General features: G+C 37.1%; 1 protein-coding gene across 2 annotated transcripts in view; it reads right to left on the bottom strand.

The window, feature by feature from the left end:
* The window catches only part of ecpas (Ecm29 proteasome adaptor and scaffold), a 148,336-nt gene that overhangs the window by 66,454 nt on the left and 54,506 nt on the right, over positions 1–27,376 (bottom strand). For both annotated transcript variants that reach the window (XM_028804790.2, XM_028804789.2), the window contains exons 9-15: positions 20,724–20,843; positions 13,447–13,532; positions 12,812–12,887; positions 11,292–11,341; positions 10,281–10,347; positions 10,076–10,198; positions 2,043–2,146 (exon numbers count right to left, since the gene is read on the bottom strand). In XM_028804790.2, the coding sequence (XP_028660623.2) occupies positions 2,043–2,146; positions 10,076–10,198; positions 10,281–10,347; positions 11,292–11,341; positions 12,812–12,887; positions 13,447–13,532; positions 20,724–20,843 (626 nt within the window). The remainder of the gene's footprint in view (positions 1–2,042; positions 2,147–10,075; positions 10,199–10,280; positions 10,348–11,291; positions 11,342–12,811; positions 12,888–13,446; positions 13,533–20,723; positions 20,844–27,376) is intronic.

Raw genomic sequence — 27,376 nt, 5'->3', positions numbered from 1 at the left:
TTTGAAAAACATCCATTGGAATTTAACTCATTGTCACCCTCCTATAGAAACGGCAGACACGAAAAAAACGATAACAGTTCATATTAGAAAAAAAAACTACATTTTTGCAGCTCTCGATTGCGGCAAAAAGAAAAAAGACATTGCCAGTGAATTCTGAATTTCGCTATCGACGCTGTCAGCTTTCTTGAAAGACAGAGCAAAAAAAGTAGAAAAATCTCGGGGTGCAAACGTATGTGAACTGCTGCATTTGAAAACGTCAAAAAAGCCGTTTTTATGTGGTTCAGTGATTCTCATTCAAGAAACATTCCTATTAATGCGGCACTCGATCATGAAAATGTGAGGTTTGTAAACTCTCTTGGGACCTCCCCCAACTGGACAGCAAGCCGAAGAGCGTCCCGAAGTGCGATCTCTGCGTCTGTACGGGGCAATAGTAGATATGCTGCGTCTCTCTGCCAAAGTAAACAGTGTCATGCTTGGGTCACAGATTTGCACAGAAATGCAGAAGATTGTAGAGAAAAGGAACTTTATTCAAACACTGCAAACAAACATGTCTCTTTTTCAAAAGTTTAAACGTGCTCCTTGACAAGACAGTGATGACAAATCCATCTCACAATTAAAAGAATGCAAACATATCTTCCTCTTCAAAAGAGTGCGCGTCGGGAGCAGGGAAGGACAGAGATAGAGAAAGGTAAACAAACAATCAGCAACTGATGGGTGCTTTTGGACTTTTAAGTCTGCGAAATACCGCGCGGATCACGCGATAGATCAGCCACAAGTAAGCCCAGCAGCAAGGGAGCAATGTGAAGGTAGTCTTTCAGCGTCTTTTTTTTTTTTTAACCTGTAGGGGTGCGATCAGCCCCCCAGCTCACAATAGAAAAGATCTCGAGGGGTGATGCAAGGTTAGGAGCACGTAAATTGTAAATGCAGATACTGTAACAGGATTACTTTATCACTGACCTGGCCACGACTCTGCCTGACTGCTGTGTCTGTGTATAGCAGAGTGGCAGATCACGCTACAATAAATAACTGTACCGTTCCTGTTTTAAGCTGAATAAAGCTGGTTTTGCTAAAGTAATGAGACTAAGCCTTGTGTTTTGGGGTGCAAGACAGGGACTTATAGCGCGACCCCGATCTTTTATGATTTGCTTCTGTAGCGCTTCATTGCAGCGCAGTGATCCTCCTATTGCCCTGCCCCAGCAACGGACAAACAATCTTCCACAGACTCTGCAATCTCTCAAAAGAGTTCAGAAACCTCACGATATGACGAAGAAATAATGATTCGGCTCCCGATTGATAACTGTGCAGCCCACAACATGCTTCCACATTTAGATAATGTTAGCGTTGAATCCCTCCCACCCAATTGCACGGCAGTGCTTCAGCCATTGATTTTGGGCATCATTCGCACCCTGAAAGTGTATTATGGCAAGGAAATGCCGAGAAAAATTCTCGTCAGCATAACTTGTAGGCAGGAGGATATTAAAATTAATGCGAAAGAAGCTATTGAAATGATTGTAAACACCTGGATACAAGTTAAAGAAAGCACTATTGTAACAAATACAGAATCTCATTACAACAAAATTTTCATTACAACGAAATATTTTTTAGGTTCCTGTGAGTTCGTTGTAACGGAATTTTACCTGTATTTGGTTTAAGATAACATCAGGAATTTTTTTCTTTAATGGCGGAAGAAATACCTTTGATTTTCCCAGTCACACCTTTTAACTAAAATCCACTGTATCATCAACTTGTGACAAAAATAACACATGTACATTTGCAGTCAAAGCTGATTTATGGGTGGCTGAGAAAAGAAATAATTTGTGCATTTCTTTTAACAGAAAAGAAACATGGCCAAAATGTACCTACGCAAAAACAAAAGGCATTTTTATAGTTGATTTGTTCATTAATATGTAAATAACCTATTGCAAATGGACTGGCTTTAAAGTACTATTTTAAAATTTACAGTAAATGTTTTATTTATTTTACATTTGTAAATGAAAATTGTTTTAATTCCTTAAAAATACACAAAATAGTGAGGTACTCACGGATCTCCAGTGGCAAGCAACAGGAGGTATCTGGATGGAATATGGTCAGAAGCAAAAACAGTACTTGCAAATTTTGTAGCTACTTGTCGAACTTGAACTTCTGGCTATTGGAAAAGAAAACATTATTTTCTCAGGTAACAGATACTACTAAGATGACCGCTTTCTAATTTCTATTTAAGCACCGTAATAAAAAGAAAATATTATTTAAGTTGACCCTGAAATACAAATTCTTTTACTTTGAAAGGTTTCTGATGGAATCCCATTTGAGTGGCCCAGAACTACATCTCTAGCTGTGGGTACCCTTCTCTTCTCTGCCAAAAATACCATATTGTGGACTCCTCCCAAACAATTCATTCTGCTGTTTCACAAAGGGTTATCCTGTTTCGCAAAGGCCTACTATACGACCAAACTCAAACTCAGGCCCAAAAACCCCACAGATTGCTACAGCAGTAATCCAATCCACAATGATAAGTACACCATGTATTGACAGCAGTGACTCGCCATGGTGTGCTCTACTGCTCATGGGACTTTATATCATCATCTGCCCTTTGGAACACTATACAATATGGCAAATAAAAACAAGTTTTTTCACTTTGCACGAGGGTTTATGTAATTATTATATATAATTATTACATAAATACAATATGGGTGGTAAATCGCAGTAGCCATCTCATACATAAAGACTCCTGTTTTCAAATCATGGCCTAAGCAATCCTTGAATGAAGTAGGCACATTCAACCCATGCCCAAGTTACATTTATCTATACAAAAATGTGTGGGTTCGATTAACTGTCACTTCTAAATACTCATTGTTACAGCAAAGCAATTGTGAGTGTGTGTGCATGGGCACTTTGGTCGACTAAATTCACATTCAGAATTGGCTCCTGCTTCATATCTGATATTGTTGCCATTGGCTCTTGAACCACAAGATTCTTTTCTTGAATAAACATATTGTGAAAATGAATGGATAAATAAAACACAGTATATTCTAATATAATCAGAGAGTAAAAATATATTTGTTCATTAAAAAAATGAGCAAAATTTTTTTACTCTCCAATTACATTAAAATATATATATTTTTAAAATTTGTTTTTTTTTTAGCTCGCTGTTAACATATGGTGATCAGTTCAAAACGACTCACTTTATGATATTTTAGGGCACTTGTGCTTTTTGTTCTTACTTTAATCAAAAAACAGTTTAAGTTACATTATTCAAATAAGCAACTTACTTGTGCATTGAATAATATACAGTCATATGAAAAAGTTTGGGAACCCCTCTTAATTCTTTGGATTTTTGTTTATCACTTGCTGAGCTTTCAAAGTAGCAACTTCCTTTTAATATATGAAATGCCTTATGGAAACAGTAGTATTTCAGCAGTGACATTAAGTTTATTGGATTAACAAGAAAATATGCAATATGCATCATAGCAAAATTAGACAGGTGCATAAATTTGGGCACCCCAACAGAGATATTACATCAATACTTAGCTGAGCCTCCTTTTGCAAATATAACAGCCTCTAGACACCTCCTATATTCTGACATTGTGGGCAGCAACACAGGAGCGCCACAGGGCACTGTGCTTTCTCCGGTCCTGTTCAGCCTATATACATCGGACTTCCAATACAACTCGAGTCCTGCCACGTGCAAAAGTTCGCTGACGACACTGCTATCATGGACTGCATCAGAAGTGGGCAGGAGGAGGAGTATAGGAACCTCATCAAGGACTTTGTTAAATGATGTAGCTCAAACCACCTACATCCAAACACCAGCAAAACCAAAGAGCTGGTGGTGGATTTTAGGAGGCCCAGGCCCCTCCTGGACCCCGTGATCATCAGAGATGACTGTGTGCAGAGGGTGCAGACCTATAAATACCTGGGAGTGCAGCTGGATAATAAATTGGACATGACTGCCAATACTGATGCTCTGTGCAAGAGAGGACAGAGCCAACTATACTTCCTTAGAAGGCTGGCGTCCTTCAACATCTGCAATAAGATGCTGCAGATGTTCTATCAGAGGGTTGTGGCAAGTGCCCTGTTCTACACGGTTGTGTGCTGGGGAGGCAGCATAAAGAAGAGGGACGCCTCACGCCTGGACAAACTGGTGAGAAAGGCAGGCTGTATTATAGGCACGGAGCTGGACAGTTTTACATCTGTGGCAGAGCGATGGGTGCTGAGCAGGCTCCTGTCAATCACAGAGAATCCACTGAACAGTATCATCTCCAGACAGAGGAGCAGCTTCAGCGGCAGACTGCTGTCACTGTCCTGCTCTACTGACAGACTGAGGAGATCATTCCTCCCCCAAACTATGTGACTCTTCAATTCCACCCGGGGTGGGGGTAAACATTAACACTATACAAGATTATTGTCTATTACAGTATACCTGCCTTGCACTCTCCACCTTGCATTTTTTTTTTTTTTAACTGCGTTTTTATTGCTCTTTAATTAATATTGTTTTTATCAGTATGCTGCTGCCCTTGGGGATTAATAAAGTATCTATCTATCTACATGTATATATAGTACAGATAAATGGTTCATAAAGTGGCTCAAGTTGTGCAGTACTAGTTGAGTTCAAATTTACAGTGAGGTACTTGTAATCCTAAGTACAAACAGATCTACCAGGAGGCACGTGATGGACTTATTGAGTGCGTTTATAGCTCTTGGGATAAAACTGTTTCTCAGCCTCAGTATAGGCTCTGAAGCGTCTGCCAGATGAGAGAAGTTCAAATAGACTGTGGCATGGGTGACTGGAACCCATGCAGATGCTGGTGGCTTTCCTGAGGCAGCATGTGCTATAAATGTGATGTAGGGCTGGAAGCTATAGCCTGATAATTCTCTGAGCTCTCAACACAGTGCGCTGTAGAGCTTTCTGATTAGCTGCTGTGCAGCTGAGATACCAGAGATACAATGGGTTAAAATATTTTCAGTAGCAAACTTAAGAGTAATACAAAGCTAAAGCAGCTATGATATTTGGAATAGTTTGGCCATTCTGTGCACTATTATATTGTTACAGAATGATTACAAATCAAGTGCCTAAATTTGTATACAATATGCTATTAATTTTGGCGTATTTGATAAATCCCGCATTGTGGATGCTAATCTAAAAAACAATGTGAAGCTGCATAGAAACAGTAGCACTACTTTGATGCTCAGTGCCATCTGTTTACAAAACCAAGCAGAAAAGTGCATACGCATGTTGTGAGGCTGCAGTGAAAAAGTGTGCATAGCTTTAGTTCTATATTTTATATGTCTCGAACCAAGGTTATTATAGTTTTGCCTTTTTATATTAGTTTTTATTTCTATATTTTTTCTGACCTTACTTGGAAATTCAGTTTAGTTTTAGTTTTCCTTCATCGTGAATTTTTAGTTTTAGTTTAGTTTTTAATTCACAAAGACATTTCTATTTTATTTTTATATATATATTAGTTTCAGTTTTAGTTTTAGTAATTATGGCATGGAGCGCCTACGGAGTTAGTTTTGTGTCACAATCAGACAGAACTGTACACTTAACAGATTTGGATACGAGTTTAATGTTAGTGGAAGCTTACTACACTACATGGTTTACTATATGGTTTTGTTTTTGTCTGATAAAAACAAGCATAAAAAACTAGACACTGAATATGAACAATTTTACATAATTTTATAATTTGTAAAATATTTTCTCATGAAAATCACAGGGGCTTAGGAAGAACAGGGCTCTTAGACTTGAATGAATGTGCAGACCCCACAAAGAGAAACAGAAACAAAGAACAACAAGCATGTAGTGTCAAGGTTAGGGGCAGTGAGTCTTGAATAGACCACCATAAAGGACAGTAAACCCATAATGAGCAGAGCAAGAGCAGGTAATTGGAGTACAGACAGGCATAAAACAACAGAGACAGCGTCTGAAATTAAGAACAACATATGCATTATCTAAACCTGCTTATCCAGAGTAGGATTGTAGGAAATCTGGAGTCTACCTCAGCAGATTTGGATGCAAGGCAGGAAAAATCTCTGGTGTGCAATATGTATGATAAGGCTGATGTTAAGAACAAAAAGAATTATTATTTCAACTATCTATTTTGAGAGAGAGAGAAAAACATTGAAAAAAGGGTGACAGATATTTTAAAATATAATTCTGCTAATGGATTACTTTCACAATATCAGGTATTTTGAGTTGTGAATAGGAACTAAAAAAGATAAATTAATAAATATGGAACAAATACAAAAACCTATTAGTATGTTTAGTTTTTCATCACTTGTCAGACTCTCTACTTTTGTTTGTATAGCTTCGTTGTTAAACGATGTTTTTAAAGCAAAAGTGATTGGTCAGCAACAATATGCTGATCTTGTATGGTGACCTAGTCAGTCTCTCGATTGGTGCCGTTTTATTGTCAAAAACCGGGAGTGCTCTCCCCTTGTATACTCAGAAATGGGGATGGATATTTGAGGAGTAAACCGCAAGACAATGATTATATTTTTATATTATGTACATTAAGGAACTATCAACAACAAATCCAATTAATAATATATTGAACGATTATTATAAAAGTAAAGTTGAATAAATCGGACTCTGCAGCTGTAAAAAAAAAAAAAAAAAAAATCGAGTATGTGTTCAGGTAAAGTACCAGTTCCAGGTGATGGATTTGGCCCAAAAGTTAATACAGATCTACAATTGTGGTGTAACAACCACATGCCGAATTTCATCCATCTATCTAGTTGCGTTCTTGAGTTATCGTGTTTACACACACACACAATTACAAAAAACAGTACTGTTGGACACTGGTTAGTCTATAACGTCAAGATTCATCAAAATATCGAGGTCGAATTTTTTTCATGATTACTATACTTTCTCTATACTTAGTATATGAGAAAGTAAAAACGATTTCTCCTGTGCAAAGTGGCAGGTGAATTGCTGTCAACAAAAAGCAGACACCTGGGAAATATACTGAAACGTTACTCGTGATTTTTCTGTCCATATGGTAAACGTTTTGTTGACCAGTAGCCTATATTTTGATTTCAGCCGTTTGAATTACATCTTGATATAGAACAAGCACAAAGAAAGGCGGCAAGCAAATCGCTTTCTATTTCTCACGCTTTACGCACCCGCACTCCGCTTGCTCTGTCACCGCATAACGCTGTGTGAACAGCTGCTCTCCTTCACCAGCTGCCGTTCACTGGATGAATATATGCAGGCGGCTCATGGTGGATGACTTTCTGTTTAGAGTTAAAACCTACAAGGCAAGAATATTCATTCAAAAACGAAAACTAAAAATATTTTAGTAAATTATTATTTTGTTTCAGTTAGTCTTTCCAGCAACTTTAATAGTTTCGTTTAGTTTTAGTTTTTCATTTCGGTTTTGTTAATTATTTTATTTCAGTTTACGAAAATGTTTTTTTAATAATAGTTTCAGTTTTGATTTTAGTTTTCGTTAACTATAATAACCTTGTCTCGAACTGTGTGTGGAAACAGGTGTACACAATATTTTTGTCCGTATGCACTGTGTATACATGAGGCCCCAGATCATTGAGTGCTTAAGAATCATGTACAGTTGCTTAAAAGATGAATGTGAAGATTCATGCACTTAAAAACACAGCCCTTCACAAAAGTAGGTTTCTGGGTGCATACAAAGTGACATGATCAAACAGAAAGTTGAGCTAGGATTACTTTGTACTGTCTGTAATGCACATACTGTAGTAAACCCAGATAAAAGGACTCATTTGATTCTTCAGACACTTTATTAAGTATTTTGATAGCTTTACTAGTTTTAACTTTTGGAGGTAAGAAGTAGTATGACTGTCCATTTCTCTTTAAGAAACTAACTGAAGTGACTGAATGTGTTTAATGTTGCATTATTATGGTATTTCTTACTCATTAATAATAATTCATTTTGTGAATGGCTTTATTTGTAGCGGCTCAGAAAAGTTCTGTAAACATTAGTTTGAGTGTTTACCAGTAAACTATTATATTAACAAACAATACAGAGCAATTTTTTTCATATAAACACAAGAAGCGTAGGAAGCACATTAGTTGTAGTGGACATGGCTTGATATTTTGCAGTGTGAGATGCTAATTCAATGCTACAGATAGAAGCAGTTGGTAAAATAATGAGGTATGTGACTAAAGTACACTCAGTTTCTCTTTTTCCTCCCCTTTACAGTTGTACAAAAATGTAATACAGCTGAAGTGAAAATATTTATGTTAAATTATGCCTCAATGTTTTAAGAAATGTGGATCAAGTCAGCTGCACGTTAAACCATAAGTGAGCTGAGGTAGCTGCATTAACATTGCTAACACTGAAATGTCCCTTTAAAACAATAATTTTGAAACCATTATAGTTAGAAAAGTAAGAAATATGGCAGTTCCCATTATTTTATTTTTTTTAATATTCTTTGTTAATTGTCATTAATGATAAATGAAACCAACTCTTGCTTATTGGGACGGATAGATAAAAGTTCTATTGTAAAGAAGCATTAATTCTGGGATCCTATATTCAGGAATGAAGTGGAATAGAATCAGCAGCAGAATGATGCTTTTAGGGTGCTGGAGAAGTGTTTACAAATCTGTTCTTAATACAACAGTTGATTTAACAAAAGCGAATGGTAATTGGAAAAAATCGATCCTAAAATGCACTGAGAAGGGGTGGATTTAAAAAGCAGTAGACTGTCTGTTTTACCAAAAGCTAATTACAGTGATCCCCCGCTACATCGTGGATTTGTTAATACTATTATTATTACTAGGGGGCAGAGCCCCCTGCCCGCTTCGCTCACCCACCCCCGGGTTTGGTTTACCGGATAAACAATTTAAAGTGATTGTTATTTTCATGGGAATTGTTACATATGCATTGTTTTCATTTTTACTTAAAAACTTTTGTAAAAACAATATTTGTCCTTTATTTCCTGCCCCGGGCGTGGTTAAATCTCTTTCTCGCGGCACTTATAATACTGCTCTGGTTGTGAAGGTGGCGTTAGAACGCACGCTAAAGAGATGCGATCGGTTCAGCTGGTGTCTTGCTGCTGCTGCTGGCCAGCTGTGTGTTGTGCTTGTCGTGCTTTGCATCAATCACTTAAAAACCTGTAAAGCAGCTGTTCTTTTGCCACTTCGCATCTCTGCCACTTGCTTTGTGAAGGGGGGAAGCTGAACGCACGCTAAGCAGAAGTGGACAGATCAGCTACAGGCTGCTTCTACCAAGATGCCTGTTTTGCTTGTTGTTCTGCGCGTTCTGAAGAAGGAGTTGAGGGCTGAACGCACGCTAAGGAGAAGTGCTTGGATTATCTGCTGGGTTTCTGCAGCTGCTGCTGGCAAGCTGCATGTTCTGCTTCTCGCCAAAAGCATTCCAACAACTGCTAGGTTAAATGTCAATGAACTTGTTTTAAATTGTTTGTAAGTAGGGCGTGTCATCAAAGTGTCTGTCCGAGATGATCCAGTCTCGATCGCTTTGCTCAAACTCCCTCGTCAGCGCGCTATGCTCTTGCCACTTCGCGTTGTGAACAAGGGGTGGGGGGGAGCTCTCTTTATAATAGAGAGATGTTACTCATATCCTTAGCCCGACATCCACATATCATATGTGTTTACAAAGTGTGTTTTAATAAGTGTACATGTGTTTAAACCGTGGGGTGGGGGTATTTTAAGGCTTAACCTCTAATAAAAAAATTTTTTTTAAAAAATGTGGTCTTTCTATATCGCGGATTTTCACCTATCGCAGGTGGGTCTGGAACGTAACTTCTGCGATAGGCAGGGGACACCTGTATTCAAAAACAAGAAAAGGATGATCATGGAATGGAAGTGCAAAAACAGATCCATAAAATAAAACAATACTGCATAGTTCATCTTGAGCAACATGATGACAAATATCAGTGGGATTTAAAACAAGTTTTTTCCCTTCTGATAAGACATTTTTATATTACATTTGAATTATATTCAAATCATGATGTTGTATTTATCAGTTCTGATGTCAAACATTATTACAAATAAATAGTCATTATTAGGGAGTTTGCATTTGTAATAATGGCATTTTCACCGGCAGCATTTGTAAACACAAAATATTTAAATATATACCTTTTCCATGTATGCGGCTACAAGTGCCTCCATCAGATTAAGAAGAGCCCCCTGCAAGGAGGTATAAGCACCCACCATCATGGATAAAGCTTCTTGGATTGAAAGCCTTATTTCGGGTTCTTCCTGCAATCAATAAACAAATAATTTAATAAACAGCTAAATTACATTTTCCAAGAATGCATAACTTGTAGGTAATAAGACATACCTTACACATAGCCTCAAAAAACTGCTGGACAAGAGCAATATCCTTTGTGAAGAGATGAGGCATACGGCTAAAAAAAGAAACATTACAGCAGCGGTTCAGGGCTTTATACACAACCATTATAATTAAAATATGGATTTCTAGTAACAACTAATTTCATTGCAGAGTTTTATCTGAATCAATTTTTATAAAATCACATTTAAATTTTCATTTAATTAAATATTCTTGTTTAATAATTTTCTTTTTTTTCTTTTCAATTTTATTGGTATTATTTGAAGAAAACAGCATTCCATATAATTGTGTCAAACTTGACAAACCATAATTCAGTCCACACCCAAGAAAAAGAGGAGTGCAAACAACAAGAGCAAATCTATATATAAAAAAACACAGCAAACAGAGAATGTCTTTTTTCCTGATATAAGTGCTTATTCTAAGATTTGATTAATTAAATCTTACCATATTTTTAAAAAGTTTTGAACAGATCCTCTATGTGAGAATGCAGTATTTTCCAAATAGTATAGAACATCAGTTACCCACTGACTTATAACAGGTGGGCTGGGATACTTACAGTTGAGCAAGATAGGTCTATGCAACTAGTAGTGTGGTATAAGCAATTACAATTAATTTGTCCTTCTCGGGAGTCCACCAAACACGCCTTTTAATGAGTTAGGAGTGATTCTAACACCAAGGCTGTCTGATACGTATTCAATGATTTTGTCTAAGATGATGTTAATTTGGTGCATGCCTATCATTTCCTATTTCTATATATTAATAATGGTCATAAAATAAAGAAAAGTCAACTAGAAAGACACACATTAGAATTTTATTTTCAGATTTTTTGTAAACAAAACATATTCATATTACCATATATGTAAACATTAAAATGGTATTTCCATTGTTTTATGCATTGTTATTTGTGTACTTTACCTGCACAAAAATGTATGAAGCAAGAAATGAGCAAAATAATAATTGAATGTATTACACAAAGAAAAAACATATTTTTCTTTACATTACCTTGATAGCTTTCCAACTGCCGAGTAAGCTACACATAACAACTTTGGATCCTAGAAAAAAAATATCAGAGTCAAGTTATTATTTTACACAAATGGATTAAAGAGAATGGAGGGGTATTTGTAACAATATACCCTGCCACCACCAATGGTAAAAAGTAAGTTTCTTTCAGAACAGGATGAACAACACTACTGACTCTGCCTTCACCTCTCTACTCAGGCCTATGCCACATCCACCTCCAAGATCCTTGACTGGTGACAAATGTGCTATATTTTTTTTTTTTTTTTTTTTTAAAAAGAGGAAAAGGTGATCGTTATCAGTAGTTCTGTCAGCCCTGCCAGTCAGTCTGCTTCCGCTTGAACACAGCAGAAAATTTTCCACTTTCTCACTGTTCTCCACCACTGATGTTTCTAACCTCTTCTCTAGTTACCCCGCCACCAGGTCACTCCATCTGTTCATATGTCCAGCCTCTCTTTCTCTCTCACTTAGTTCTAGAGCTACACACATCATCAACAACTCACTCAGCACAGGCACCTTTCCTACTATTTTCAAACAAGCCCTAATAACTTGATCCATCTCAGTCAGGTAATTACAGACTAGTCTTTCTCATCTCTTTTCTATCCAAAACTCCTGAACCTCCTTTCTCTGACAAAGTCTCTACTTTCCTTCTACAGAACAGATCAGTCTGGTTTTAAAAAGGGCCATTCTACTGAGACAGCTCAGCTGACTAAAATTGACAAGTTAAAGCTGGCCAGAGCTATCAACATGTCATCCATCCCCATCCTTCTTGATCTTTCCTCCACCTTTAACATACTCAATGATCAGATCCTCCTTGTCAACCTCTATGATCTTGGAATTACTGGAAATGCTCTCAGACAGTCTGAAACCCAACTCTCTGGCAGATCCAACTTATGTTTCCTGGCAAAGAAAGATGCTAAGCGTTCATCAAGCAAGGACAATGTAGCCCAAAGGATCAGCACTGGGTCCCCTCATCTTCTCTCTGTACATCACATCACTAGGCCCCACCATCCTGTCACATGTTTTCTCTTATCAGTTTTACGCCGACCGAAGACGCACCGCTGTCCCAATCATTCTCTCCAGAAGACCACACAGTATCAGCATGTCTCGTTGATATCTCAACCTGTATGAAGGAGCACCATCTCCAAATCAAACTGGCAAAAACAGGCTTCCTTATCTTCTTGGCCAGCCCATTTACTCAATGTCCCATTTCTGTTCTGCTTGCCTCATTATCACGAACAGCACGCAACCTTGGCATTGTGAATGATGTCCACCTATCCTTTGCTAGCCACACTGCAGCTGTTTCTCATTCTTGCACAGTCACTCTGTATAACATCCACCAGATTACACTGTGTTTAACAAAGTATACAGCACAACTCATGAACCTGGGATTTTGCCACTGTTATTACAGGTACTGATTAATTTGTGTTAGGGAAAACTAATTTACTACATTTAGCAATTTTTAATAATACTTCATTAAAAAAAACAAACAAAAAAAAACTTACCTCTCTGTATTCATTGATCAACTTTGTAAGTCCATTTAAAAGCATAAGGCCCAAAGGCCTGTTATTGTCTGGGCATCTACAATATTGAAATAAATAAATTAATAATACATTTAACCAAGATTTTAGAAAGACATTTATCCAATCAAAATCGGGCAAACTAACACTTGCTACACTCACCCATGCAACAGAAATGAAAAACTTAAGTACCTTTAACAAATCAAAATCAGATTTCTTTTCAATAAAAAGAGCAATTTTATTTTCCCCAGAAACTAGTAGCCATAAACAATAGGATTTACATTATTTAAATGACTAATTTAATTAAGTGAGTAAACAGAGCTTTTACAGAGGTAGTTTGGTCATTTTCTATACAAATGTCTAAGAAATGTTTACCTTTTGCCTTTATTATCGTAAATTTTGATGTTAATAAATATGTATACTAAAACCTGAGATGATTTTTTTTTATCAATGCCCCTTCATATATAGAGCTGCTTCAACTGTCATGGCTTTGCATAAAAAGCCTCTCTCCCGCAACCTATTGTCCTGACAATTTTGTATACATCTTTGCCTTTATGTTGAAAGAGGATAAACAAACACTATAATAATAATTTAAAGAACCCAGGTGCATTACTACTTACACTACACAAATATGGTGTACAAACTGCAAAGAGAGAGACCTCAGTTTGTTATTTGTGTTTGCACCAAACAGACCATCATACACCACCTGTAAACAATCAATAGAAACAGTAAAATATAGTTTTACCTTTGCACAAAAAGAGTTGGATGAATATCTTCAACTATTTTTATATTAACATTTTAAAAGAAAGCATTTTTACTGATTTACATTCTACAGTAACAATATATAAGTTTTAGCTAAACAAATTTTATATAATCTAAACGCTGTTTCACAGTGTAAAACAGATCTTGAAAAAAATCACAAAAGTTCTTGTGCATTTATGTTTAAAGTATTTAAGTGCTTGATTATTCATAAGGCCAGGACGTTTTTATCTTTTTTACAGTGCCTTGAAAAACTATTTAGACAATATGCCGAATTTCTGCTTTTGCTGAAAACTTGTTCTGTGTGATATTTTTTTTATTTCAAAACACTAAATCTCATTTTTAATGTTACATTGCTTTATGTTAGAAAAAAATCTTAAAAGAAAAAAAAGAGAAAAAGCAGTTTGCATAATTATACAATCCTCAGAACTTGATATTTGTTCTTCCAGTATTCATTGCTGAATTACCTTGTATAGTGTGTTCAATTAAAATAATCTAAAATGGTGCATTAAAATACATTTTTTCATCCATAAAAAACTTTGGTAAGCTTAAGAGGTTTATTACACATTAAAAAGAAACTTTCAAACTAATTTAATTTTAAAATACAAGAAGAATGATGGCAAGTTTTTGAACATGGAAAACTTCTGGAAGCTTTTTTGTTATAAATCAAGGGAAGCTTGCAATAGAACACTGTTGAACTTACTTTTTGAAATCACTTTTAGAATTCAAAATTCTCAAGGCATTTTTAAATCAAATAAAAGAGGTTTGATATAGATTGACAATTTGTATGATATTGTATCCATTTGCTTTCACACTGATTCTCATATTTTGAAAAACCACATTATAATCATAACCTTTAAACTATTCCAAATTATAAGCATCCAGATGTACACATATGAAAAATGTTTCATGTAGTGTAAGCAGCTAAAGAGCAAAATACACCCAAAGTAGAACCTCAGATACACTCTGCACACCTCACACTAGTATGATCAATTTTCACAATTCATAATTCTAACTTATTTAAATTATATTTATTTAAAAGTAAAAACCAGACAATCAAATGTATAATAATTCTTTTATTGTGCAACACTAATTTCACCTCCATTATGCAAACTGTACTTTTTGCTCTTTCCAGGTCCGTCATTTTTCTGGTTTTGATTGTTTAGCTTGCACCATTAAGGTTGCATAGCATTATTAGTGAAAAGGAGAGTGCACTACTTCATGAAAACACACTCTTTCAAAAAGCATTCTTAGACTGATAATTCTGTCTCTGCTACTCCAAATTATATCATCATCCAAAAAACAATTCAAATGGTGTAAGAGAGAAAAAGAATACGAGCATGAAAACAGAGCACCAAATGTTGTCCTAAACAGTCCTTGGGACTGAGAGGTGTGATGATGATAATGACAGTGACATATTATTCCTTGACCACCTACTTCTGTGCTGTCAATTTTCAATGGGTCCCAATAAACCAATGTTTCTCAAACTGTGGGCCTGCAGCACTCTGGAGGGCCATAGGACCCCAACTAGGGGGTGCAAAGTAAATTGTTTGATTTAAAAATTTTAGGAGATTAAGGTGAATAGTCTTGAGGGATACGAGAACCTTGAGTTCCTAGAAGGCTAGAACAAGTTACCATTTCATCTCCTTTCCTATTATTTTACCCCTTTTCTGCTCCATGGTTCCCTCACTTTTTGTGGGGGAAAATGCACATTAGTCTTTCAGTTAGCTAAAAGCAAAGAATAGCCTCAGTAGAAAGGTGAATCAATGTGTTTACCATCCTATTTGGATGGGATTAGTTAACACCAAGGCTGAACTTCCAAAGAATTTTTTATTATAAATTTGCTTTCCTTTAAGTTTAATTTACTGGGAATGGAAGGGGGCTGTAAAGGTATTTTATTTGGTTTAGGGGGCCTTGGAAAAAACAGTTTGAGAAACATCTGTCTCTCCTTTTTTTTTTTAAAGATTGCTTTCATCTAGCAGTAGAACTAACTGTAGTATAAACATCTTGTGTGCTTTATTTTAAAATTTTCTTCTATATCATTTAAAAAAAAAAATAAAATAAAATAAAATAAATAAATATATATATAATATATATATATATATTATATATATATATATATATATATATATATATATATATATATAAAGCTTAAAATTGTTACATCCTTGCTTTTGTTATATGTTTTGTACTGTAATATACTTCATAAACGTACATATAAGGTAAATTTAATATCTTTAATCACATTTATGTTCAATAAGATCACTATAATCTCTTTTATATATATATATATATATATATATATATATATATACATACACACACACAGTATATATATATATATATTTATATACACAGTACATCCAGAAAGTATTCACAGCGCATCACTTTTTCCACCTTTTGTTATGTTACAGCCTTATTCCAAAATGGATTAAATTCATTTTTTTCCTCAGAATTCTGCACACAACACCCCATAATGACAACGTAAAAAAAGTTTGAGGTTTTTGCAGATTTATTAAAAATAAAAAAACTGAGAAATCACATGTACATAAGTATTCACAGCCTTTGCTCAATATTTTCTCGATGCACCTTTGGCAGCAATTACAGCCTCGAGTCTTGTTGAATATGATGCCACAAGCTTGGCACACCTATCCTTGCCCAGTTTCGCCCATTCCTCTTGGCAGCATCTCTCAAGCTCCATCAGGTTGGATGGGAAGCGTCGGTGCACAGCCATTTTAAGATCTCTCCAGAGATGTTCAATTGGATTCAAGTCTGGGCTCTGGCTGGGCCACTCAAGGACATTCACAGAGTTGTCCTGAAGCCCCTCCTTTGGTATCTTGGCTGTGTGCTTAGGGTCGTTGTCCTGCTGAAAGATGAACCGTCGCCCCAGTCTGAGGTCAAAAGCGCTCTTGAGCAGGTTTTCATCCAGGATGTCTCTGTACATTGCTGCAGACATCTTTCCCTTTATCCTGACTAGTCTCCCAGTCCCTGCAGCTGAAAAACATCCCCACAGCATGATGCTGCCACAACCATGCTTCACTGTAGGGATGGTGTCAGGTTTCCTCCAAACGTGACGCCTGGCATTCACACCAAAGATTTCAATCTTTGTCTCATCAGACCAGAGAATTTTCTTTCTCATGGTCTGAGAGTCCTTCAGGTGCCTTTTGGCAAACTCCAGGCGAGCTGCCATGTGCCTTTTACTAAGGAGTGGCTTCCGTCTGGCCACTCTACCATACAGGCCTGATTGGTGGATTGCTGCAGAGATGTTTGTCCTTCTGGAAGGTTCTCCTCTCTCCACAGATGACTTCTGGAGCTCTGACAGAGTGACCATTGGGTTCTTGGTCACCTCCGTGACTAAGGCCCTTCTCCCCCGATCGCTCAGTTTAGATGGCCAGCCAGCTCTAGGAAGAGTCCTGGTGGTTTCGAACTTCTTCCACTTACGGATGATGGAGGCCACTGTGCTCATTGGGACCTTCAAAGCAGCAGAAATTTTTCTGTAACCTTCCCCAGATATGTGCCTCGAGACAATCCTGTCTCGGAGGTCTACAGACAATTCCTTTGACTTCATGCTTGGTTTGTGCTCTGACATGAACTGTCAACTGTGGGACCTTATATAGACAGGTGTGTGCCTTTCCAAATCATGTCCAATCAACTGAATTTACCACAGGTGGACTCTAATTAAGCTGCAGAAACATCTCAAGGATGATCAGAGGAAACAGGATGCACCTGAGCTCAATTTCAAGCTTCATGGCAAAGGCTGTGAATACTTATGTACATGTGCTTTCTCAATTTTTTTATTTTTAATAAATTTGCAAAAACCTCAAGTAAACTTTTTTCACATTGTTATTATGGGGTGTTGTGTGTAGAATTCTGAGGAAAAAAATTAATTTAATCCATTTTGGAATAAGGCTGTAACATAACAAAAAGTGATGCACTGTGAATACTTTCCGGATACACCGTATATTTCTCTTCTGTCTCGCCCCCGTCTTATATATCGGAATGTCTGACACCTTATATTCCAAATCGCAACCTCAGATCCTCAACTGAGTGTCTCCTTAGAATTCCAAGAGCAAAACTTAAAAGAAGTGGTGAGGTGGCCTTCTGCTGTTATGCACCTAAAATCTGGAATAGCCTGCCAGTAGGAATTCGCCAGGCTAATACAGTGGAGCACTTTAAAAAACTACTGAAAACACATTATTTTAACATGGCCTTCTCATAACTTCACTGTAATTTAATCCTGATACTCTGTATATCCAATTCATTATAATAACTATTCATTCAAAATCTGTACTAACCCCTACTCTCTCTTCTGTTTCCTTTTCCGGTGTCCTGTTGGTGGTGGCGTGTGCCACCACCATCTACCCAAAGCACCATGATGTTCCAACAATGATGGATGGATTAAAAGCCAGAAGTCTGTATGACCATCAGCATCAAGTGACTCCGTGAAAAACCCGAACTACAAAGAGGACTATTTCATTTATGTTAGGTAGAATGCCCAGAGGGGACTGGGCGGTCTCGTGGCCTGGAACCCCTACAGATTTTATTTTTTTCTCCAGCCTTCTGGAGTTTTTTTTTTGTTTTTTCTGTCCACCCTGGCCATCGGACCTTACTCCTTTCTATGTTAACTAATGTTGTCTTATTTTAATTTCTTATTTTGTCTTTTATTTTTCTTCTCTTCATTATGTAAAGCACTTTGAGCTACTTTTTGTATGAAAATGTGCTATATAAATAAATGTTGTTGTTGTCCTGCTCCCACATGCAGCTAACACAGCATTTCTCGATTCCTATTTGTCCTCTTCCATGTCATGCACTATACTGGCCTGCTGAGCATAATACAGCCAGCAAGTACTCGAGGTTCTGCCACAACGGTAAAGTACCTTTACCACCTTTGCGGGGGCCAGCTGTGTCTTTACAACAGCTTCTTACACAGCAAACATCAGAAGCTAAAAATGATCGTGAACACATTCGAGAATACAACTCTTCTCTAGCGTTTGCTTCCATGGGTGCACAGATAACTCAACCTCCTGGCCATGGACCATACTGTTTTAAAAAACACGGGCAAATTTATCACCAAATCTCTCCACTATACGCTAACACTTCTACCTCTCCAGGATATGGACAGTTGTATGTTTTTGACACAGCACAAGCTACTGAAGTACGCTTACAAAATAAAGCAAACTCTGCATGAGGCGAAAATGTACTTCTCCAGCTAGATTCCATGCTCAGAACCATCAACCCCTTCACTAAATCATACAAACACATGAATGAAATCACTCAGTCCAATCCAACAGCATCTGTACGAATGGTTTTCAAGGAAAACCCTTGGCAGGATTTACAACGATACAATGCCCCGACATGTCACAGCGATGTTGCAGCGATTTTCGTTGGAGAAAATGGTGAAATGCCTGCCAAAAGGGACATTTGCATCTAATAAAAATTCATTACATTTATATAGCGCTTTTCTCAGTACTCAAAGCGCTATCCACAAAGGGAGGAACTGGGAAGCGAACCCACAATCTTCCACAGTCTCCATACTGCAAAGCAGCAGCACTACCACTGCGCCACATATTATTTGCATCTATCCCATAGGCAATTCCTGTAAACAGATTTCCACGCTCAATATGAATTGCGATCCTATGGTTTACCCACTTTTATTCCCTTACGGAGTCATTGGCTGGCACAAAGATTTACAACATGTTCCCGATAAAAGAACCGCCAAGCGAATAAGGCTTACTCAATGCCAATTTTATGCGTACAGATTAGCAATGAGGAATACATTTAGTATTTTGCACTCCAGCGGCAAACTATTCCAACAGTACGTCACAGATGCATATGTTAAAACGGAGGGCGCATGTCTCAACTATCTCAGATTACATCAAAATGATCTGCGTGTGGAACTATCAGATGCACTGCAAGCAAACGCTGAAAATAACAACGTACATGTAGGCAAAATGATCATATTACCGTCCACATTTCCAGCAAGTCCAAGATACATGCAACAAAACTATCAGGATGCCATGGCCATAGTACGTATATTCGGAAAGCCTGATTTATTTATCACTTTCACATGTAATCCTGCTTGGCCGGAAATTCTACATGCACACTGCATCTTTCAAGAAGTATTTATTTCTTTTTGATTTCTGAATTCCTTTCTCACTGTTTTCCGTTCCTATTCTTACACCACCATATGCTACGGCGGGAGTCGGCTAGTCTGAATTATTTGCTAATTTGACTGCAATACTAAAAAAGTCCAACTATAGCATATCATTAATACCCTTGGCCCTCAGAAGGATAAGTAAACAATGTAGAAAACTTGCAGGATACAGTTTGTTCAATATGTTAAGAAATGGCCACTGGGTGGAAAATAATGATCAGCTGCTGCTAGATGCAACAATCAATGTTAAAGACAGCTTTGTGTAGTGCCCTGACATTAAAAGAAGATCTTTTACTCTATAATTCAAGTTATGTTTATCAGATTTTTATGTATGAGCTCACTGAAATTCTCAGATGCGACATTTAACCAAGTCTTTACAGGTCCCCAAAAAGGTTCCGATGTCCTACTGGACTGTTACTGGACTGCTTACAAACTAGCTAAATGATTCTTAAATTTGTGTTGCCTTTTTTTAATCCATGTTTCAAAATAACAGCAAAATTCTTGAATATTGTAACCTCTACAGATAATTTTGCTGTGATAACAGAAGATTATTTTTGAATTTGGTACATAAAATGACAGAGTTTTCAGATGATGTCTTATTTTCTCCTAGTTTTAAATACATTAACAATACAAAACTAGTGAATATGAAAGGAGTAATTAACGCTACTACCAAATCATACAGGTATAAAAACAGATAAGAGGGTTTATAGGGAGCAGTTTCTTGTTGCTATTCCATCCTTATGCTAGAATTTCTTAATATTACATCAGTTTTTTTACCCATGGTTACACTGATTTGGTTCAAATTAGCAACACTACAGCCCTGTACTGAAGCCTATAAAGTATGTACACGTACACACACACACACACACACACACACACACACACACACACACACACACAAATAAGATCCTGGGAATTTTTTTAATTCATTATAGTTAATAAATCATTAGGGAGCTAGTGTTTCCAAAAACTCTGAACACATACCTGAATGTTAGCTGGAAAGGTCTCTGCAGCTAACCTGGAGCGAAGAAGATGGGGAAGGATTTTAAGTTTAACACGGGTGCTGACTGGCTCCCTCTTCATTTCAGGTTTCAAAGCAGCTCCCTAAAAGAAAAAATAAATAAATGACTGTTTTTCTTTCATATAATGGAGATTAAGCACACTTGTTTTAGAGATGTATCATGTTTCATTTTGAATTAGTAATATCTCAATTTAATAAGCCACTAAAGAAACATATTAGCTAGTGTAGTATGTAATTGAAAAAAAGAGGATATAATTTGACCATCCAGCAGCAAGCTTGAAGTTTTCATAGTAAAAACTGGTGGATGTTTCAAAGAAAAAATGAAATACTGCTGCAGTATGACTTTTTTTCATATTCTGTCATTATTCATAATACATATCATTACAGATTAATGATGCTCAACTATGTCAAAAATACTCAAACTTATAAAATATCTGAGATCCAGAAAATTTTCAGTTTAAAAATTAAACCATCTAGCCCTGGAATGCCCAATGCATCGATCGCGATCGACCAGTAAATCGCAAAGGTAGTGCAGGTAGATCGCTTTGCATTCAAAAAAAAATTTTTTTAAACGTTAGTCTATCATATATGCTCCCTATGGCATTTGCCACTTGACTGACATACAGGGCGGCCAGTCTAAGATCTCTTTTCTTATAACATACTGGTCATCCCGCACGCACGCTCAAACGTGCGAGCTACTGCAAAACCCCGGCTGTGATCTAGTTAGCCTTCCAATTTATATCGACTAAAGAAGGGATTTAAAAAATATATATGTTTGGGGAGGGTATGGGTTGGATGTGGAATTGGAAGAGGATTTTTTTTTCCTCACAATGTCACAATCGCAGTGTGTTTGTCTGATCTGTCAATCTATCATTGCAATTCCAAAGAAGGAAAATGTGGAAAGGCACTTTCGAACTGTTCATAAAAACTACGAAACTGAATTGAAAAAAAAGCACGTCCAATCGGGACGTTTGCGCTATTCACATGCACAGCAGGTTAGAGATTATGAAAGCAGTGGAATTCGAAAGGCTCAAAAAATAAATAGTTGGCACGATACACATGTGGAGAAAGTTAAAGAATATGAAAGTAGGAAAATTAGAAAGTATAAAAAAAGAAAGTAAGGATTGCAGGAGCGCAAACAAACGGAAATTATTACTCGAAAAAGGGAAAATAATCACCATGGACCAGGTGTCATTAAAAAAAAAGCAGGATAAAGCGAGGTCAGAAATAAGAGAGAGTAGAAAACAAAGTAAAACGTCATAAAAAGGTTAAAAAACAAGGGGGGCCAAACACATGCAGAGTAGGTTAGAGGTAATGAAAACTGGAATTCAAAAGACTAAAAAAAAAAACATAAGTGCAAAACAAATGCAGAGCAGGATACAGAATATGAAAGCAGAAAAAATGGACAGTGTCAAAACTCTGACAGATGATTTCAAGACTCAGCTTTACTTGAGCCAATCGCTACATTTAAGTGCTATCCATTTAGGGTAGATGTTGAGGGTAATTCACCCGCATCAAAAATTGCAACACTGTTTCACCTAAAGCTCCTCTACAGTGCAGGATGAGATTTTGACACTACAGGATGACATTCAGCTGAAGTCTGGGGCTCTTGGACAGTTTTGGAACTTACTTACAGAGGAAAAGTACCCAAACATGAGGAAATGTGCTACCCCCTTGACTGCATTATTTGGCTCTACTTATTTATGCGAGTCAGCCTTTTCCCATACGAAGATTCCATCCATCCATTTTCCAACCCGCTGAATCCGAACACAGGGTCACGGGGGTCTGCTGGAGCCAATCCCAGCCAACACAGGGCACAAGGCAGGAAACAATCCTGGGCAGGGTGCCAACCCACCGCAGGACACACACACACAAACACACCCACACACCAAGCACACACTAGGGCCAATTTAGAATCGCCAATCCACCTAACATGCATGTCTTTGGACTGTGGGAGGAAACCGGAGCGCCCGGAGGAAACCCACGCAGACACGGGGAGAACATGCAAACTCCACGCAGGGAGGACCTGAGAAGCGAACCCAGGTCCCCAGATCTCCCAACTGCGAGGCAGCAGCGCTACCCACTGCGCCACCGTGCCGCCCCTTATTAAATCCAAATACTGTCGTGACCATAAATGTATTGAATTGTTATTGTACCATAAAGGTTATTCAGTTATGCATGGTACGACAACATATATTTTATGTATAAAGTATACTCAGTATATAGCATTTTTAATGTAGGTAGATCATTTCAACCTGGTCATTTTAAAAGTAGCTCACAAGCCAAAAAAGTGTGGGCACCTCTGATCTAGACCATTCCAATAAATAAAAGCAGGACTGAACTGGAAATGAATTCTGAATTTGTACAGTATGTCAATAAGCACTCACATTTCTTAACAGTAAAACATTTGACAAAGCCAAAAGCTAAAAATATTTTCACTAATTTACTAAAGAACAACAGGACCACAAATTTAAATTCACTCCCAAACCAACAGGCGAACTGTAGCATAGCACTGAAGAAAAGTGAGTTTTTTAAATGTAGACAGTTAACTTATACTAGAAAAAAGCACCTTTACATTTAATTCCTCTAGTTTAATTGCTATTAAAATGATTGGTTAATAGCATAAGAACAGAAAATGATTTTTTCTAAGTATAGTGATTTAACACCAACTAATAAAGAATTATTTATTTACTCCTATAATTATCCAGCTGTTTATTATAATTAATATTAACTTGGCACTGAAGTAGATTAAAAGTGTTTTATAATAAATGGATGGATGGATAAATAAATAAATAGAGAAAATTATATTATTGTGTTTCTCAAAAGTCAATTAGTTTTGAAAATGTTATTGTTCCAAATAAAATACATCATTAAACTACACACGTTAACAATGTAATATTTAATTTCACTAATGAATCAGCATGTATTCTGAACATAACATTTACAAAGATTTCAAAACAAGTAACCTAATATATTGGGCAAACATTTATATTTCTACATTTCCAGAAGTCTTGCATTAATTATCAAATTTATAAAGATACAGGACAGCTAAACAATTATTGACGTTACTCTAGTGCAGTATATTGTACATGACTGCTAGCTGAGTGAAGATAACATGTTCTGCATGTTAATATAATCATTTCATCAAATTTACCGTCAAGTATCATGGAGTTTCAATCATTCATTTTTGAAACCACTTCTTTCATTAAACCACCAAACCTTTAAATCTCTATATCTGGATACAGTGATCCCTCGCTATATCGCACTTCGCCTTTCGCAGCTTCACTCTATCGCGGATTTTATATGTAAGCATATTTAAATATATATCGCGGATTTTTTGCTGGTTCGCGGATTTCTGAGGACAATGGGTCTTTTAATTTCTGGTACATGCTTCCTCAGTTGGTTTGCCCAGTTGATTTCATACAAGGGACGCTATTGGCAGATGGCTGAGAAGCTACCCAACTGACTTTTCTCTGTCTCTCTTGCGCTGACTTTCTCTGATCCTGACGTAGGGGGTGTGAGCAGGGGGGCTGTTCACACACCTAGACGATACGGACGCTCGTCTAAAAATGCTGAAAGATTATCTTCACGTTGCTACCTTCTGTGTGCAGCTGCTTCGTGAAGTGACATGCTGCACGGTGCTTCACATACTTAAAAGCTAAAAGGACACGTATTGATTTTTCACTGTTTTGTTTTTCTCTGTCTCTCTCACCCTGCTCCTGACGGAGGGGGTGTGAGCTGCCGCCTTCAACAGCTTTGTACCGGCGGTGCTTCGCATACTTAAAAGCCAAACAGCCCTATTGATTTGTTTGCTTTCCTCTCTGTTTCTGACAGCCTGTGCTCCTGATGCGCACTCCTTTGAAGAGGAAGATATGTTTGCATTCTTTTAATTGTGAGACAGAACTGTCATCTCTGTCTTGTCATGGAGCACAGTTTAAACTTTTGAAAAAGAGACAAATGTTTGTTTGCAGTGTTTGAATAACGTTCCTGTCTCTCTACAACCTCCTGTGTTTCTGCGCAAATCTGTGACCCAAGCATGACAATATAAAAATAACCATATAAACATATGGTTTCTACTTCGCGGATTTTCTTATTTCGCGGGTGGCTCTGGAACGCAACCCCCACGATGGAGGAGGGATTACTGTACTGTCAAAGTGCATACTCTTTGACGCATCTTAATTTAAGACTGGCTAACTATTCTATGAAGCACATACAGTATTTGGAATATTGGGAGAAAATTCATTATCCACAGAATACCGACCAGGAGAATATACAAAATTTACACAGAAAGTGGCACCCAAAACAGAAACTCGGCACTGGTCCGTCAATGGCTTAAAAAATGAAAAAAAGATGTGTGCCTGTATTGTACTGTGAAATATATGCAGCATTTTCTTTCTATTTGTATATTTAGTAGGACTCAAAATGTAAATATTTTAGTTTTACTTCTTGATTTTGATTAATCCTTTTGAATTTGAAAATACATGCAGCACTCTTAGTTAAGGATAAACTCTTTGCAAGCAAAGACTGGACCTGTTCATTCAGCCTGAATTTCTCTATTTTTCCCCATATATCACAGTTCAGTATCCCTGCTCCCAAACTCCCTATGCTTGGTGTAATAGGGCATATGAACTGTTAATTCTTATGCTTATAGATAATAATAATAATAATAATAATTCATTACATTTATATAGATCAACTGGCATGCTGTCTTGGTTGAGATAAATACATTGCACCTGCCTGAAGTAAAACTCTATATAAATGGGAAAGACAGGCTCCATCAGATGTCATGGTAAAAAACAAAATGTAATCACTTCAAAACAAGTACCAGTTCTTACTCACTCAATGAAGCAGAACAAAAACACAGTAATTTCAGTCAACCACATAGTAAACTACCTGCGTCTCAAGTATTGTAGAAGTGGAGCACAATCAGGTGTTAATGGCAACTGCCATAAACAGCTTACCTTGCCACAGTAAACCCCTTCCCAGCTCAAATTCAGTGAAATGCCACAATCACTACAAGATGCATGCAATAATTTATTTTTTGCACAAACTTGTTTTCCTAACATAAAAAACGATTACTTTTATAAAACTGAAACAGTGTCTGAAAATAGATTTCACCTACAATGTAATACAAAGAAAAATAGTTCATAAAGATTTTACGGATGTAATAAAACTAAATACATTTAAGGTGTTTTACTAAAGGCTTAAAATACCTGAATGGATAACAAATAAAAATGTTTTTATTTAGACATTAGATGCAATACTTCAGCCTTGGTATAACATGTAGTAGTAACTGTCCTGAATTTCAGCTTGAGCATTACAAAGAGGGCATGCATTATAAAGGTAAACTGTAAGAAGTAAACTGCCAGAGGTTTAAATTTAAAGTTTAGGTTAGCAAAAACTGAAAAAAGGAAAAATCAGAATTATTACAAATGGGCCTTCTTCAAGGAACAACAAATAGGTTTCAACCTACAGATGTTCTGCAGCAATTAAAGTAAATTAAGTCTTTCAACTTCTGTTGATTACTTAAAAACCCTGTCTGTCTTAAAGCAAAGCTGGAAAAGACTGTATTACTACACCCTCAGAGGTACTACTTGGACAATATACCAGCGATAATGGCAAGAAAATGGAAATTAACAAATTAAATGAGGCAGAGCATTATTACCCTTAAGCTGGATTTATACTTGACGCTCAGAACGCTTACGTGCACGCATCATGGCTGCCACACTTTCCCAGCACTCTTTTAACACATCCTCGGAGCATGCTGTCAGAAATTAATGCAACATGTGCGCAAGTTGCAGTACCTGCATACATCTGGGAAGAGCACTGTGTTTAACTTGGTACATGACTTCAGCATCGTTGTTTACTATCAACATCTCCATAGTGACAGACATGTGTGTCAGAATAGCTGGTATCAAATTGCCAGCTCTTTGAAAGTGGATGTGGAAGTGTGCATGATGAAATGGAAGCAAATTCGAGACAGATACATCTGTTTGAAGTGGAAAATGTTTGAGAAAAGAAGTGGGGATTCGGTCAGTGCAAGATAATGCAGTATGACAGCAACTGCATCACAGCTCAAACAGTATTAATGTGCATGCTTCGCAACAGCATCAAAATGCAAAGAATTTTTATCTTTAACATCTTTCTTCTATCAACTCACAACACAGTGAAACCGGACGCTTTCTCAGCATGATGATTTCTCATGCTACCACCTGGAGGAATCCTTCAGATTTACTTGAAGCACGCGCATTAGTACAGTCAGTACACAACTTGCGTAGCAGCAGCATCTTCAAGCGCACGCGTCGCATGCTGTTAAGTATATAACCGACCTTAGAAATGTAGGCCTTTCATTTTGAGAAACTGCAAAAAAATCAAATTGTCAGTGAGTATGGTGTCCTACACAATGCAAAGGTAATTGGAATCTGGAAAAAAAGTCCGATAGGAAGAGATCTGGCAGACTCAAAGTCACAGCCCAATCAGAAGACAATTTTCTGAGGGTCACCAGCCTGCATGATATGTGCCTCACAGCACAACAACTTCAAGAACAGCTTAACGGTGGTCGAAAAAAGCAAGTCTCAGTTTCTACTGTTAAGCGATATGTATAAAATTGAAAATC

The sequence above is a fragment of the Erpetoichthys calabaricus genome, chromosome 7 (assembly GCF_900747795.2).
Source record: "Erpetoichthys calabaricus chromosome 7, fErpCal1.3, whole genome shotgun sequence".
Classification (NCBI taxonomy): domain Eukaryota; kingdom Metazoa; phylum Chordata; class Cladistia; order Polypteriformes; family Polypteridae; genus Erpetoichthys; species Erpetoichthys calabaricus.
The sequence above is the reverse complement of the archived record's forward strand: the minus strand, read 5'-3'. Positions and strand labels throughout refer to the sequence as shown.